Source organism: Petaurus breviceps, unplaced genomic scaffold, assembly GCF_028583685.1.
Source record: "Petaurus breviceps papuanus isolate PSGF00001 unplaced genomic scaffold, PetGlider_PUasm1.0 91133, whole genome shotgun sequence".
Classification (NCBI taxonomy): Eukaryota; Metazoa; Chordata; class Mammalia; order Diprotodontia; family Petauridae; genus Petaurus; species Petaurus breviceps.
The window spans coordinates 47,861,449-47,879,246 of record NW_027187419.1 but is presented as its reverse complement, the minus strand read 5'-3'; the positions used below and the strand labels follow the sequence as shown (position 1 = coordinate 47,879,246).

Genomic DNA, 17,798 nt, shown 5'->3' with positions numbered 1-17,798 from the left:
AGAGAGAGAGAGAGAGAGAGAGAGAGAGAGAGAGAGAACAGTGAAAGCATTCAGAGGTCCACATGGAAGGAACCCAATATGAATCTTTTCTTTTCAACTTTTCCAGTCAAATTAGGGTTACTGTAAAGTTGTGATTGATTAATGAATCAAACTGCAGGGAGCTTTGGTGGCAGCTTTTGATTCTCAAATTTCCACCTTAGAGAGAGAATCTGAGAATGTCAGAGGCAGAAGGAACTTAAGAAAGCATGAGTCCAACACCTCATCTCACAAGTGAGGAAACTGAGGTCCAAGTGACTTGACCAAGTCACAGAACTGCTTAAGGCAGAGCTGCAGTTAGAACACAGCCTGCCTGATGTTTCTTCCATAACTGTCCGTGGTAGCTTATTGTCCCCAGTAAGCACAGAGGCATTGCTCCCATTCACTTCTGATCCTGAAATTGTCAGTATCTGCTGGAAACTTCTTGTTGAGCCACCCAATCAAGGCTGATTGTGGCATGTGAGTTTCTGGTACATGGCAGGAAGGAATGCCTGTAATGTCAGGAGATAAGGGCTCCAAACTTGACTATAATAATACTAACCCTATGAGCAAGAGAAATACATACAAGCCTCAGTTTCTTCATCTGAATAGTAAGAATAGCAATATTTAAATTTTATGCCTCCCAGAGTTGCTATGAGGTAAGTATTTGTGGTATATTGTTTAGAAAGTCAAGAAGACCTAGAACCAAACTTTATTTCTTGTACATATTGGCTATATGAGTCTCCATATGCCAGGGGACTCCCTGTACCAATGGTGTCAGATTCAAATAGAAGCAGAGTAATTAACCTTTATGTAAAGATCTCTGCTTGTGGCATATTTATTTAGAAAATCATATATTCTATCAATTTTGTTGTTGTTGTTGAATATGTTCCACTTACATTATAATCTAGTTTGGGTCCTACTCAGAAGTGTTGCAGTCTTATTGTTTGACACCTCTATTCTAAACTCTAAATTATATAGCCCTTCAAAATCTCTATTGGTAGAGAGAGTATTTTACACCAAAGAAATTATAATCTGGACCTCCTAATCCCTCCTGACCTTCTCCTAAAAAAAGTACTATATAAATGTGAACTTATTTTTCAAAGATGTTAGCAAAGTTGTGTTAGTTTTGATCTTAGTTTTTCAGACATTTTTCAGTCATGTCTGATTCTTCATGACCTCATTTGGGATTTTCGTGTCAAATAGAATAAAATGGTTTACAATTTCCTTCTCCAGCTCATTTTACAAATGAAGAAACTGAGGCAAACAGGGTTAAGTGAATTACCCAGGGTCACATAGCTAGTTAGTGTCTGAGGCCAGATTTGAACTCAGGAAGATGAGTTTTTCTGACTCTAGGCCCAGCACCCTATCTACTGTGCCACCTAGCACCACCCTTGATCTTAGTTACCTTGGCTTAAAATCAGTCCTTGAATGAACTAACTCTGCTATTTCCTTACTTAGTATCTGGCCACATTCACCATGATACAATGAGGTAATCGAACTAGTTGACCTCTAGGGTCCTTTCCAGGTCTAGACCTATGGTCCCATGATCCTTAGTCACAAGATTACCCAATAACATTTTGTGGGTATTGTTCACCTACATGTTTTCTACTAGCTTACATCCTAGCAACTAAGTCTTAGAAAGTTCCCAAAAACCCAGAGAGGACCCGATTGGCCAATAGTTGCATTAGCTACATTCATAAATGACTTAGATGGTATATGAACCCAGGGATTCCTGACTATAGGCTTATTACTCTATCCATTTGCCAAGTTTCCTGTCTTATTCATATTTGCCATAGAATAAATTAAGCTTTAACTGCATAGGCAGCAGAATCAAAAAAGTGAGTAAAAGGGTTTCAAAATTAGTGGTTACCCTATAGCTATTTCAAAAAGGAGGCTAATTGCATATAGCCTGGCAAAATTCCTGCTTGTATGAGAGAGCTAACCCTGATGGCTGCCCTCCCAGCTGTCACTTCTAGCATGTATTTGAAGTTTTCTATTTATAGAATCAGATTCTTAGAATTAGAAGGGACCTTAGAATCCAAACCATCTATGTGACAGGTCAAAAACCTAAGACTCAGAGAAGATAAATTCTCTTCAATTCATGAAGCATTTCTGAGCAAGTACTAAGAGCTAGGTGTCATGCTGGGTGCTGGCACACAAAGACAAAAAACAAAACAAAAACACCACCAGTTGCTGCCCTCAAGGAGATTACATTCTATTGATGAGTTAATAGAAATAAAAACACCTATGGATATTTGGCACCTGAGGTGAGTCTTGTGGCAGCTAGTTATTCTAAGTACTAGGAAGTACAGGTATTCTAAGCCAATGCAAATTCACAGACGAAAGTGATAGGCAAGTAAGCCAGTCTGGCTCAAATGAAGAATATATGATGATAAATATGAGACTTCTGGAAAGAGAAAATGAATCTGGGTTGTGAAGGATTTTAACTACTAGAATGAGGACTTTGTATTTGTATTTCCTAGGGAGCCAATGAAATTTATTGAGTAGTGAAAGGAAATTATCAGACTGTGGGTAACGAATATCAATTTAGCAGCTGTTTAGAAGTCAGCACTCTGCGGGGTCTAATAGAAAGTGCTCTGGCAATGGAGCTAGATAACCTGGTTTTTCATCTTTGTTCTTTAACTTGCTACGTGTGTAACCTTTGAGTGAGTCATGTCAATTCCTAGGGCTTCACTTTCCTTACCTGTAACAAAGATCAAGAGTTGCAATACATCTGGGGTTCTTAGCCCTCTTTGTGTCCTCGACTCTTTTATCAATCTAGTGAAGCCTAGTGATACTTTCCCATAATAACATTTGTAAATGCATAAAATAAAATACTTTAAATTATCAAGAAAGCCAATTATATTGAAATAAAATTGTCCAAAAAATATCATGGTTCACGGTCAGCATGTTAATAACTCCAAGGCATCTTTGAGCTCCAAATCTGTGATCCTGACTGTGATCCCATGAGAAGAGTGAAACAGGAAACATGGAGATCCATTAGGAGGCTACTAGGGCCAGGACCAGACCTAGCCCTCCTGACTCTGGGTGCAGTGCTCTTAACTCTAAAAGACCATTGTAGACTACGAGATGGAGCCAAATGAATGTCTAATGATCCAGTGTCATCCAACAAAGTGGAAGCTGACATTTTATGACACTCTCAACAATTAGGGGTTGCAGTTGGCCACATCATTGATTCATTGAGCAAATAGATATTCAATGCTTACTGAGTTTAAGGTACTGTTTTAGTTATATAGAGAGATCAAAAATAAACAAGCCATATTCTGCAGGGAGTTTATCATTTTGTAAAAGAAATGAAATATGCATAAAATTATCTCTAATACAGAGGTTCTTAATTGTGTGTGTCTCTGTGTGTGTGTGTTGTGGTCCCCTTTGGAAGTCTGATAAAGCCTATGGATTCATTTTCATAATAATGACTCTAAATAGCTAAAGGAAATGCCAAGTTTTAGTTAGAAGTTCATGAATGTGTGTATATATATATATATGCACACATATACATTTATACATCTATACATATTATACATATATGTACATATGCACAAAATGATGCAAAGTAGAATACAATTAAATTCTAGAAGTCAGGCAGAACAAGGGTCATAGGAAGGAGAGTTCGCTTCTGGCTAGAATGATCAAGGATGACTCCCTGGAGAAGGAGACATTTAAGCTACGTCTTGATGGATCGATAAGTAGTCTCCTTTCTAAATTTCTTCTCCAACTTGAAATTATTCTTATAAGTTTGATCCCAGAAGTATTATTTGCAAACCTTGAAGTACTTTATAAATACTAGCTATTATTAGTTAATATTATTATAAATTCAGTAGAGCATAATAATGTTATTTCTATAGAACATATATCCTTAGGTGTCTAGGTTGGAAATAAGGAAGTAAACAGTCATTTATTACGCACCTACTATATGCCAGGACCTGTGCTAAGCATTTTACAAATATTTTCTCATTTGATTCTCATAACATTTATGGGAGGTAGGTGCTATTACTATATTATCCCTTTTGTAGATGAGGAAATGGAGGCAGACAGGAATTAAGTGATTTGACTAGGGTTACACAGCTAGTAAGTGTCTAAAGCTGGATTTCAACTCAGGTCATCTTGACTCTAAGCCCAGGGCTCTATTCGCTGTACCACCTATTTGCATCTAGGTCCAGGCATATTCCACAGTGCACTACCTAGTGATACATAACTCTATTTAATATATTCCATTCATTTAATAGCACAATACCTTACATAGTACATAGTAAGTGCTTAATAAATTCCTATTGAGGTAGCAGCTAGGTGGCACAGTGAATAGAGCACCAGCCCTGGAGTCAGGAGGATCTGAGTTCAAATCTGGCCTCAGACACTTAACACTTGCTGGCTGTGGGACCTTGGGCAAGTCACTTAGCCCCAATTGCCCTGCCTTTCCCCCTCCAAAAAGCAAAAAATAAAATAAAATAAACAAATAAATTCCTATTGGTTGGGATTAGAATAGAAGAAGCAATATACTGAGCCATTGACAGGTGGTATGGTCCTGTACTTGGGCCCTCAATCTGATATTCTATGTGAAGGTCATAGGACAACACATACAGACAACCAAGAAACAAATTCCTAAATTGTCAGGGAAGTGTGGCCTTCTGCTGAGTGAGAGAATTATAAATGTTATACTCCAGCAGAAGAAAAGAATGCCCATGATGAAACTCTTGAATTTGAGGGGAGAAAATTGGTCTGGCATCACAGTAGACATGAGTTCATTATTCATAATGCCAGTATCCATTCCATTTGTCAACAAATTAAACCATATTGTCCTAGTAGGTACAGTGGCAAATGAATTTGTCCTGGTGGAGTGCATGTGACTAGAGTAGACTAGAATTGCCTTAGATATTTCCCGGATGGTAGCAGGATAGGACAAGATTCCATGAAGAAATGGGAACATAGTTGGGAAAAATGAAGGCTACCCTTGCACAAAACTAAAGGAAATCAACTGGAACTTCAATTTTTCTTTTTCCTGTTCCTGAATAATGGTGCTGAAGGATTCCTGATCCATGCAACTACATTCCCAGGGGAAAGAGTGTCTTCTGGTTATGACTTCCTTGGTCCTTCAGACCTACCAATAATGACCAGAATAAATCTGGTCACTTCCTTTGGAAATCTTGAATGAGATAATTGATTCATCTTTTCCTGCTATAGAATTTGGTTTTGTTCAGTTATTTCAGTTGTGCCTGACTCTTTGTGAAGGCATTTGGGATTTTCTTGGCAGAGATGCTGGGATGGTTTGCCATTTCCTTCTCCAGCTCATTTGACAAATGAGAAAACTGAGGCAAACAGGTTTAAGTGACTTTCCATGTTCACACAGCCAGTAAGTGTCTAAGGTCTGATTTGAACTCAGATCTTCCTGACTCCAAGCCTGTATCCACTGTGCCACCTAGCTGCCCTCCCATAGCATAATTTTATGCAATTTCTAAGCCAGGGTTGAGGAGGCCCTGCCACTGAGCAATGTGGCAGAGCATTCGTTTTTCCATTGTGGTATGTGATTACCACCCATACATTTCAGTTACCTTATCACTCTTCATTCCATACTGCTTCCCTAGACTCTCTCATGCCATACTGCAACTTAACTATGCACCTATGACACTTCCCTAATACATTCTCACTTTTGCGTGGGTGCTAAACATGTAATTTGAGATCATATCGGATGCTAAGAAGTTACACCAACTGTCATGCTCCATGCCTTCTTTACCCTTATCTTGACCCAGCACCACAACTCAAAGTAATCCCAGCAACATGTTCTGAAACATATCTTTAAGATGTGGTCAAATTCGACTAGATGTCAAATCTGCTAGATAAGACAGTGAGCTTTTGAATTGTTTCAGTTTGTTGGGGAAAGAGAGAAATACAACCACAAGCGTCAAGGCTTATTGGGAGAGCAGGTCTTGGTGAAGGGAAGTCTATCTGGGAGAAGCATGCAAAGGTATCTAACTTTAAACTGAATGAAAGAGGTGGCCACCTTCCTCATCGCCTCCTGGATTATAAACATTTCTCTTTCTTCCCCTCCCACAGGGCCTGGAGCAGTCATTGATGGGGTAAGCTCTGCCTCCAGAGCACTGGCATGCCTTTGGCTATCGGGGACCCTCTTTGTCCACTTCTTCATCAAGTTTTGATGAGAAACCCTAGGGTCCTCTGAGCGACGCCTGGCTTCTCCATACCACAGACTTTACTCTTCTACACTGCGGAGGGCAAACCAGTTTTGTTTTGTTTTTGTTTTTCAGCTTGAATGAGTGGGGATGGGGGGGAGGGGGTGGGGAGGGTTCTGCAATGTGTAGGATAATCAATCATGGGTGTGTTCAAAAATTGAATCTGTTTCTTCTCCCTTAGCCCTACCTTCTTTTCTGCCCTTCTCCCCATTGTGTCCCCCATAACTTCTGTTTTGGCAAAAAGTCTGTTTCGGTTGAACCCATAAATGCCCCCAGAGATACACCTTGGTTCATGAAATAGCGCACGACAAGAATTACATCAGAGAGTCCTACTGTCTGTGTCTCTTAAGCTAACAAATCACCCTTTTTGTTATGCTGTACAAAAGACTCCTTGTTATGTGTCTGATGACATTGGGTTTGTCTCTCCCATCAGGGTGGATTTTGAATATATGTACACATATATATTGTTCTACCACTTCCTCTTGGCACTGTATTCTACCCATCACCTCAAATACCTGCAGCAAATAGAGGTGTGGGGCCAAGGGGCTTGTGAAACCCGATTAAAGTGGAAGTTCATCTGTAAAGAAGAAAGAAAACCTCTGGAGCGTGGGAAACTGGAGCTGAGTGTACAGGAAGAGGAAAGGTTGGGGGGCTGAGTTTCTTCGTTAACAATTCCTGGCTGGTCGATTTTTTAAAAAAAGGATTTGGTGGCTGATTCATTGGGTCTTATCTAGCTATCAATCAGAGCAATCCTATGACTATCCATCTGCTCAACTTGTCTGGTCTATCCATCCATCCAATTATCTGCCCACCTGTCTTTCTCTCTAACAATCTATTTATTCTATTTATCAATTTATCAATGTAATTATCTACGTTTCTCTCCAAGTCTCTCCCTCTCTACTCTTTCTCATCTATCACTATAATCATCTCTAATCAGCTTGTGTCTATCTTTCTCCCCATTTCTTTCAAAAATCAACCTACCCTAAAAAAAAATGCTTTCCTAGTTACATATCAACTTTGCATGTGAAAGCCAATTTTCTCAGATTAACCAGGAAGATAAACAATATCCAATCACATGGACATTTGAGAATGTGGCATCCCATTCACCAAAAGTAGGCTGTGATAGCCTATGAGATCTAGTAGGAATCCATCACTTACTACACACTAAAGCATTCTCTTCTCTAGACATAGATGAGTCCCATGAGTACCTTAACTAACTAGCATGATGTTTTCCTGTGAGATTTGAATGACCAAGATACCAGTCATCAGAAATACATGTGCTTTTCTACCTTTCAAGGATGCACACATTATGATCCTATTTGACCAAATCCAGGGCATATGTATTCCCATCAAAATTAAAAAAAAAAAACACAAAAAAACCACATATACCATATACACTGGTCTTCTGCAATGTGATCACATCATTCAACCAGTCTGAGCTTCTCAGTTAGTGTCTCCAATCTGCTCCAGTCTGGGTTTGGCCTGTTTAAAAACTATCAAGTTAAAAGCTGATAGAGTCCAATTACAGGGCTGGTGTGTTGACAGCGCTCACATTTGTTTCGGAAGCTCTTCTGAGCAGAGGGCACTTGAGCGACTGACTTAATTTCCAAGCACTTGATTAACCCAACACTGCAAACAGAAGGGGAAAATATGTACCACACACATTTCCTCTTTTGGTGGGGCTTCTCCCTTCAGTGGTTTTGAGGAAGCCTAGCACCATCTCCCTTTTCTCTCTATTGTAGCTGACCCAGATTCCACACAAGAGATGAACTTTCATGTCTGTACTTTCTTGGGGCATCTTCCAGGGCAATCAGGATTTGGCTATCCTGTGTGCCAGTGGACCAAAAATGATTGCAATAAAAATGACCCTGGGTTAGATCTCTCTTTACATTCTTAGGGTACTGCCAAGAGGGACATGCAAATCGCCAGCACTGGCATTCTCCCACTCTTTCCCTGACCTGGTATGCTATAAAATGCTAGCAGCCTAACTGAAAAGAAAAAAGTGTGGGGGGGGAATGTTGCTTTAAAGGCATAGTTTGTCAAATGCTCTTAATGTTTAATATTTATTCTTCTTTTCCCACCATCACAAGCTGCCTCTTTGTTTCTGTCTGTGTTAGTTCCTGAACATGACATACAAATCAAGAAAATCCATCCACACACCTTCCACCTCCTTAGGCGCTTTCAGCGCACAAAATGCCAGGCACTCTACTTAAGGTCAATTGTTGTGAATGGAATTTTAGTCCCCTCAAACAACAAGAAAAAGACAACTGCCAGGAGACAGATTCCAGGAACACGTAAGGTTTGCCAACAGTTTTCTATCTATTCTAAGTTCCCAGGGACAATCTAGTGAGCAAGTATGAAGTTGGAATTGAAGGTCAGACATAAGCATTTCAAATTGCTCAATACAGATATCTGAATAAGTGAGGTCACAGTAAGACATGTCTTATGAAGAATATCTGAGTGCCATATTGATAAACTAGAGACATTGCTTAGGAGCTAAGCATATATGTTGGGAGTAGGGCAAGAATAGAGAAGTAGTCCTTGATGGCATAGTTCTTGAATGTCCAAGCTGCATGTTTTCTATTGGACTTTCACTTTTCCTTCTAAAAGAAGGATTCTCTACTCCTCTTAGTGAAGGAGTACTTAAAGCATCCCCAGAAATATGATCTGGTATGATAATCTCCATGCCTTCTCCCTTTTACCACTTGATGGCCTGTCCTCTTGCTACACTTAAATTAAGGATCCATTAAATCATCTTTGTGAATTCTCCTTCCAATAATGTGAATCACATCCCATTCATACCTTGGTGGGTAGTCTTACGAGTTGCTGTGGGTTTAATATATATATATATATATATATATATATCAGCTGGTGGCCACTTCCTAGTGATAGTACTAGCCAAAAGATAAAACCACAGTAAGAACCCACCTTCTCCCTCCCATCCCAGGCACTGGGGGGCAAGGGGGGAAAGGGGAAGTTAGGAAACAGAATAAAACTGTTCTTTCTTATCATCATGGGAGAAAAGGTGAGGGAGGCTTGTGAAAATGGAGCATTGGGAAGGACAATGGTGTTCCTTCTAGGAGACACCTTAATGATTTTCTGCTTTGTTAATTTAACTTTGGTGGTGATGCCACCACTAGACAACAGATGTCTCAAAGATATGGTAAGACATAGAGGATAAGTGCTCCACTTGCCATGTTTTCACTAATAGAGCATTTTGCTACTTCTGTATGGCTTTTAGTTCTGCAGGAAGAATCCTTAAGCCTTTTGGGCAGATTTGGCCCAAGGTTGCAAATGGAAGAACAAGAGTATGCAGACACTTATATTAATGCAAGTTCTTGACCAGCCAGTAGCCCTTTCCCATTTTGTCAAGTAGGTGACAAAAAAAGATAAATAATGCAGATGAGGCCAAGTGGAATTCAGCAATGAATCTAAGAAGCTCTCATTCCCCTTTCCCAAAGCAAAGTTTAACACTTCCACCAAAGTAATGTCAAAGAAAGTGCTCGTGGTAAGGCTAATGCCAAGCTTGTTCTTCTGTAGTTTAATGTCAAGTGCCTGATACAGTCATCTGCAAGTCTAAGTGTGTTTTCTTTTTCTGGGTTTTCTTTGGGGGGGGAGGGGGAGGGAGGGTCCTAGAAACATGCACATATTTTAAGCTTAGAATATTGGGCATTATTGCTCTGATGTGTTAGTGTTCATCTAAACAAAAGGAAATGGCAGACTTTAGTATCTGAAAGATGCCTAAGTCTCTTTCCCTGCAGCCCTGGCCAAACCTTGGAAGACAGCACTTCACTGCTTGGGTGGTGGTTTCATCTCTGGAGTGGACCGGCACTGAACTTTGGGTGAGGGGCATGCTCCAGGACTCTAGGCAAAGCAGATCCATATCAGACCTAGAAAAGCTTGTTTCAGGAGCTGCCCAATCATCTTGTTCTTCACCTAAAGGAGGTTAGCACATTACCCCTGAGGTCAGAAGAAATTCCAAGCTGGAGAAGAGCAGAGGACACCAAGGAATACAGCTAACTCCATGGGGAGCATAGAATTGTCACTGCATCGAGTCTTTATATGCAAAATATGAAAGAGAGGAGTGATACTCCCAGTTGAAATGTCTTCTCTTCTGCAGCTGTTGTGTGGCCCTTGCCAACATTATTACAGGAAGGAGGGGGAGGAGTGGGTAAGAGTGGGGAAAAGCATCTTCCCCAATTTGACACTGAGCTGTCACCAGGGAGAAACTGGCTTTTAAATAGCTGAAACCAGCCAAACAAAAAAGTGAATCTCCCTATCTTTATGTATATATAATCAGGGGAAATAGCTAAAAGTTTTGCTTTTTGGTGAAATACATTTCCCCCTCCTTCTTTGTTTTTGTTCTTTGCGTAACTCCTAGTCCTGGGACTTGTCCAGTTTCATTGATCATAACACCACCCCTACCCCCACCGAACCTGTCTGCCACTTGCTGCCGCCCTCCCTCCAGCCTCTCCTCCAAGATACACAAACTGGAGGAAATGCTGAAAAACTTAACAGGTATGCAGTTTGGAAGGCAACATTTTCTAACATAAACCACATGATAAGAAGTCCTAATGATCACTAAAAACAGACAAATGAGCAAAAAAAAAAAAAAAGCCAGTCTCATTTTCTACATTGCTTGCTGAAAAGAAGAGAAGTAAATGAAAGGAGGAAGAATTACATTTGCAATTAAAAGATGGGGCAAAAAAAATATTGAAATAGTTCAGGATGGCTTTCAGGTGCAAAATATCCAGAATCTCAAGTAAAGTGAAGTGGACTTAATCAGGCACAATTGTCTCCATCCCAAAAGTAATAGTTGACTCTGCTCACTTCTTTTGAGGGCTTTTTAAAAGGACTTCTGTTTAAAGGACTTCTCTTTATTGGGCCCCAGCATTGTTCAGATGGCTGTCAATAGCCCTAAGTGAAGAGGGTAGGATCATGAACCCCTCAGAGTCCTCTTGAGCCACAGTCAACTTTATTTAGCAGAAGTAGAGTTGATGACAATGGTGATAAAAGTGATCATGGTGAAACAGGAATTGCTGCCCATTGTATCACTCATGGGGAGCATTTTTAAACATTCAAAAATTTTTGTGACATGTCAAGTGCAGTTGTGAGGAATGTGTGGGTGTATGAAAATGTATCTGTCCAGTTCTGAGTCCTTCTTTAGGTTTTAACAAAGTTCTCTATGACTTATCAATGGTGCAGTCCTAGCTGTCAGAATATGGGTGTGCACATTCTCACAATTATACTTAAAAACAAATCTATGTTCAAATGCTTTAAGAATTTATCGAACAGAAACAAGAATATAACTTTGTCAATCTTCTAGGGTTATTTTGAGTTTGTTTACTTTTTTATTTTAATTTTCCTAGTTTTTCTTATTTCAAAAAAAAGCAATGAAGTCTTTCTTCTTTTTTTTTTTTTGGTCAATAATTGTATTAAGGGTGAATATACTACCTGAATTTTTGTGCATGTTACATTGTAGTTGTAACCTTTTCTAATTCAGGATGAATAAGAGATGGTTGTGATTGTGCAGTGTATCAATAAAGTTCGAAGAAATTTGTACCTTTTGGGGGGTTATTTATTAGGCTTTGTTGGATGTTGGCAAGCATAGTGGAACATGTATGTTGGGCCAGGATGTAATTACCCACATATGTGCCAGTGACCTGAAAATTGCATCAAATATTTTCATGTCTCCCCATTTCTACCCATCCTCACCTCTGCGCATATATGCTAAATGGATCAATGTGGATAAAATCAATACCTTTCTGAAGATGGTCTATTCAAGCTTCTTTCAATTTACCCATGTGGAACATACCAACTACACACACATACATATGTATATTTAAATATGTACATACATATACATATTTACATATATACATGCACATATACATATGAGGTCGTGGACAAGAGAGAACTCTCACAAAATTATAAGGGTGATGCTCAGCATTGATACTTTACTCTGTATGATTCCTGTTGCTTGCAGCCAATGAATTGGAGATTACTATGCTGTTGTAAACATGGCAAGAGATATCTCATGGATTGATTCAAATAGAATTGTATGCTGATGATTAATTTTTCTCTAGCCTCTCTTTTATAGAAATATTTGTAAGACAGTGCAGTGCATGGGAGTGGGGTGGGGTGGGAGGCACTGGGCTAAGAATCAGGAGAGCTTTCCTCTTTCCTCTGGTTCTTTATTATCACATCATCATCATCTTTCTAGCTTCACTCAGCCCTACCTCCACACCACAGTTCTTCCTTATTTATCTGTTCCCACATTTTTCCTCCACCATCTAACCTCTCAGTTATCTCTAGACCAATATATTCCTTTTAACTCTGCTACTAGCTAGTTATATGATCTTGGGTGAGTCATTTAACTTATTTTGTCTTTCAGTTTCCTCATCTCGAAAATAATGGAACTATAAAAGGCAGTCTATAAGGTTCTGTCTAGCTCTGACATTCTACAATATATTTCCATGGCTTTTTTAACTCCTGGTTTTTCATTAAGACTACATCTAAATCAGAGCCTGTTATTACAAATGTGGCCTATGTTTTTGGAGCTGAGTTAAAATTATCCAACTTCTTTTCATAAATTCTTTGTAATTTGGTAATAAACCCCAAGAGGAATAAGAGGTTGGTTTTAGCCTCAGTACTGTCTTTGACTTCCCAGTTTGACCATGATCACTTTGTACCTCCCTGTGCTTTAGTTTCCGTCACCAGAGATAGGGTACAAATAAAAAAGAATAGGCCAATATGCTTTGAAAATAAGCGTCAAAAATATAATGCATAGATAGATGATTGTAGTTTCCAGGACAACTGATTTATTTTGAATGAGTTATTTACAGATGTAGCTGATTACCAATTTTCCTGATCAACCAATAACTTTGGTAATCATTTATTCTTCCTCTCCCTTTTCCTCTGCCCTTTCATCAGCTTCTTTCTGCCCACACCCAGTGCTCCTCTTTTCCCACTTATACCATAACGTTCACCCATCTATCTGTTCCCCTGCTAGGGTGGGCATTTATCCATCTCTTACTCCATCTAGGCACTCAGAGTACTATCAATCATCTATGTACCAATTTATTCCTCCATCAGCTAACCACTCACCTAGCCATTCACATATTATTTCCCCATTTATCTCCCCCTTATTCCATCTATCCACTCATCCACTTCCCTAATGCAACTATCCCCCATCTATTTATTTAAACCATCTATCCATTCCCCATCTGTCAATCCATCTACCTAGAATCCTCAAGCTAGCCTTTGGCAGACATACCTATTTACCAACCCACTTCAATGTAATGAAAATCTTTGCTGTTATCTCTCCATTCAGCAAGGGAGGCTTTATCTAGTTATTCTTAAGCACAGCAGTTAAAGGATCAGATGCATTTTCGTTATCTTTCCGCCAAATACATGCTATTAAAAACGTACACACAGAGAAATGCCTCCAGAGATGTATGATTGGTGTACCTATTCCTATCAAGATGTATTAAAGTGGATGGGGGATGGGAAAGCAGGGGTGGTTGGGAAACACCCAGATGAGCAGATGTTGATATTTAACTTTCTACCATGGCCATGCAAGGAACAGAAACCATAGCATTTGGAAATATGTTGAAGAAATTGGGCTATTTAGCCTGAGGAAGAGAACACTCAGGCTATCACTTACTTAAAATGTGTGGAAGGTTGTCATGTGAAAAGGAGATTCTAGTCTAAAAGCTAAAAATAGAACCAAGATCTGAAAGGTATACGAAAATAGATAGATTTTTGTCTCTTAAAAAAGAACTTCCTAATATTTACAGCAGTTTCAAATGTGAGTGGGCTGTCTTAAGGAGCAATGAGTTCTCATTTGCTTGAGGTGTTCAAATGGAAATTAAGAAACACCAGTTGGGATAGGATGTTTTAGAACATAATCAGAGAATGCATACTTTTGGAGGTCTGACTAGATACATTCAGGGTCTCTTCTAACTCTCAGATTCATTGATTACAAAAGACATTATTAGTAAAGACTGCATGAAAAAGAATGGCAATCAGTTTAAGATTGCATTCTCAATTGTATATACACTTTACTTGAACAGGAAAAAAAATATGCATGCATGTACACACACACACACACACAAGGGTTGGGGAGGGGATGGGGAGAGAAGGTGGGAATGATAGAGAAGGAGCCTATACCCTCCATTCAAATTTCTGAAAACTGGGTCCCCGAAGTCAAAGGGATGACATCTCCTTCTAAGACTGTTCAGATTTTCCTAAGGTTCATGGAATAATCCTCTTCCCTTTGCCAATTCAGTTTAAGCAAAGACTGAGGCTTTAGAGAGGATTAAGAGGTTTCTGGTTTCCTATTCCCCACTGAAAGGTAAAGAATTGAGGTCTGAATATGTAAAACAGGCATTTTGATAGAGTGCCTATACTTTTATTGTGGAAGAAACATGGCCAGAGCAAAAATCAGCCAACCTGTGTTGACTAACTGACTGAATGTATACTTGAGTGAATCAATGACTGAATTAATCAGTGAATTTAGTGAATTTGAAAGGATCCTAAACCACACTTGATTAGGGATGAACAATCCACAGATAGCTAGATAGCACTGGCTAGTGCTTCATTTTTAAGTTAGCTAGAATATCCAGTTTAAAGCTGAAATTAGTACCATGAACATTATGTTTGAATACCATGAACATTATGTTTCAAAACCCTCAAGCTGCTATATGGTTCTTTGATGAAGGAATAAAGAAAAACTGCTGGTAATGAGATACTAATTTTTTTAGGATTTGGCAGGCAAAGTTTGAAGTTTAATTATGTATATATAACATTCTAAATATTATGCATCTATATTTGTATTTCCATATGTATATTTCATACATGTATATCTCTTCATATACATAAAGTACAATATAGGTATGTGATGATTATGATTTTTACACAAGCATTACATGTTAACATGTATTGTGCACTTCTCTCTACACTGATAAATTTTAGGGCAGTATCTTGAGTTCTTTTTTTAAGTAAACACTAAAAGAAAGCATGTCGTTTTGGGTAAAACAAAACAAAATAAAACAGATAGTCTTTGCCCCTACTATTGGAGATATGATCTCTCCTTCAGATGTCCTTCTCCCTCTTTTTTTTTTTAGCCCCAACCCCTAGGCTAATGGTTTCTATTTCTGTGCCCCCAAATAGGAGTATATATGCAAGGTTTATTGGATTCAGTAATGAAAAGTTTATCGGATAGGTGACTTCTATCCTTGGGGGTTAGACAAAGGAAATAAACATTTCTCATTGCTGAGCCAAGGATTTGAACTTGCAGAGTTAGCAGCCATTTCTCTGTCCAAGGTGCTGAGTTCTGACATATGATTTGGGGAAACAAAAAATCATTTCCCAAGCAGAAAAAGTCTATAATTTGTAAGGTCATTATGAGAATCAGAGAAATCATATGGTTCTTTGTTTGTCTGGGAGGGCAGACCTTTTGAAGTACCATCAACATTTGCCTGATGGCATAAGGTAGAACTCACCTATAATACAAATTCCCCACCCCCAGGTCCATCAGGACAATATACTGTATATATCTGTTATGACTTAACTCCAAGTACCACAATTTTATACAATCTGTACTTGGAAAGGAATCTCAGAGGTTATCTAGTGCAACCCTCATCTGAACAATGATCCTGTCTACAACAATATAGGTCATCTAGCCTCTGCTTGGAAAACTCTAACAACTAGATGCTCACGGCCTATGAAGGCAGCAAATTCCATTTTTTTGATAGCTCTATTGATTTCAGAAGTACTGTTTCCTTTTGTCTAAGCTGAAATCACCTCACCTCTCTAATGTAATCAATGTATATTTCATCTTCCCCTCCCCCATTTCCTGAATCAAGATTCTATCTTAAACAACTTTTCTAAGTGCTATTCCTAAAGCTGGGTGGGGGAATGATTTTCTGATTAGGCAGTCAGAAGATCACAAATGATGCAAGAGAAAAGGAGGTGGGAGAGGGACAAAACACATACAACTGTAGCAGTCAACCAAATGGGATCTGACACTTTCCATGTCTAATAAGAGGGGTCATACCATTAATCACTAGGCGAAATGGGAATAACAGGGGAAAGTAAGGATATTTGAAAATAATTTATCATAATTTACCTGGTACATGAAAGCAATGGAAGTCCCCCTCATACTGGATAGTCACATGACCTTTCCCTACATTATTTCATATGTAGTATCTCAAAAAAAAAAGCTGCTAGAAACATACCTTGAGTTTGTCATCTTTGGATTGAACAGTCAGCTTCTAATGAAGTGGAAACAATCCCAGGTAAGTGGCTCTAGAAAGCAGATATTATCATGCCATCTCTCACCAGAGCAAAAGAAGATTGTAGCCTCCACTGAGTGACAAGAGAGTCCAGGTAAATCTCAGCAAGTGTGTCAATTCAGCACAATCAGTGATTCAGTGGGCATGTATTAAGCACTTATTATTGTGCCAGACATTGTCTTAGGGACACAAAGAAAGGCAAAAGTCTGGTTCCCATTCTCAAAGAACTTGCATTCTAACAGAGGAAACAATATGCAAATAATTATTTGTAAACAAGATACCTAAGAGTGCAAATGGAAGCTAATCTCAAAGGGAAAATTGCTGAAGGTGGGAGAAAGGTAACCAGAAAAGGCCTCCTGTACAAGCATGATTTGAGCTGAGTCATGTAGAAAGGCAGGATTCCAGATGTGGGGACAGCCAGTGAAAAGACACAGGGACGGGCAATGGAGTATTCTGTTCAAGGAACAGAAGGAGGACCAGTCTTCTTAGATTGCAGAAGAGTAAGTGGAGAGGAGTAAAGTGTTAGAAGACTGGAAAGTAAGAAAGTTACACAGTATGAACTTTGTTAAATACCAAAGAACTAGCTTTTTATTTTATCCTGAAGGTAATAGGAAGTCAATGGAGCTTATTTAGTAGGGTGATAACTGGACTTGTACTTTATGGAAATCACTGTCAGAATAATGAAAGATGGATTAGAGAGAGGAAGAATTTAAGGCAGGGAGATCAATTAAGAGACTATTGCATTAGTGCAAAAAGAGGTGATGAGGGCCTACACCAGGGTGGCATCTATGTGTATAGGGAGAAGGGGAAACAGGAGACTTCACAACAGATTAGATACCTGGGGGGAATGTGAGAAGTCAAGGATGATGCTGAAGATGAAAGCTTTTGGACTGGGAGGATGGTGATAGCCTCCATAGTAATAAGGAAATTCAGAAGAGAGGATGGTCTTAGGGAAAGTTCCACTGTCGACATGAGTAATTTGAGGTGTCTATGGAACATCCAGTCAAGATGTCCAAAAGGCAGTTGGTAAGGTGGGTAAGGTCTCTTTCAACAGAGAGCTTAGGGCTGAATATATAGATATCTACATAGAGAGGGTAACTGGATGCATAGGAGCTGATAAGATCACCAAATGAGATAGTACAGAGAGAGAAGAGGATTCAAGATAGATGCTTGGAGGATACTTTAAGTTAGTGGACATAACCTGGAGAATCCAACAAAGGAGACTGAGAAAGTGAAATAGAGCCTTAAATTGTTAGCGCCAGCCACCCTACTCCCTATT

General features: G+C 39.2%; 1 protein-coding gene across 1 annotated transcript in view; it reads left to right on the top strand.

The window, feature by feature from the left end:
• Positions 1–11,783, top strand: part of OPCML (opioid binding protein/cell adhesion molecule like) — a 733,671-nt gene extending 721,888 nt beyond the window's left edge. Inside the window, exon 7 of the mRNA XM_069079664.1 lies at positions 6,088–11,783. Within this exon, the coding sequence (XP_068935765.1) occupies positions 6,088–6,188 (101 nt within the window). The 3' untranslated portion in view covers positions 6,189–11,783. The remainder of the gene's footprint in view (positions 1–6,087) is intronic.
• The last annotated feature ends 6,015 nt before the right edge of the window (positions 11,784–17,798 follow it).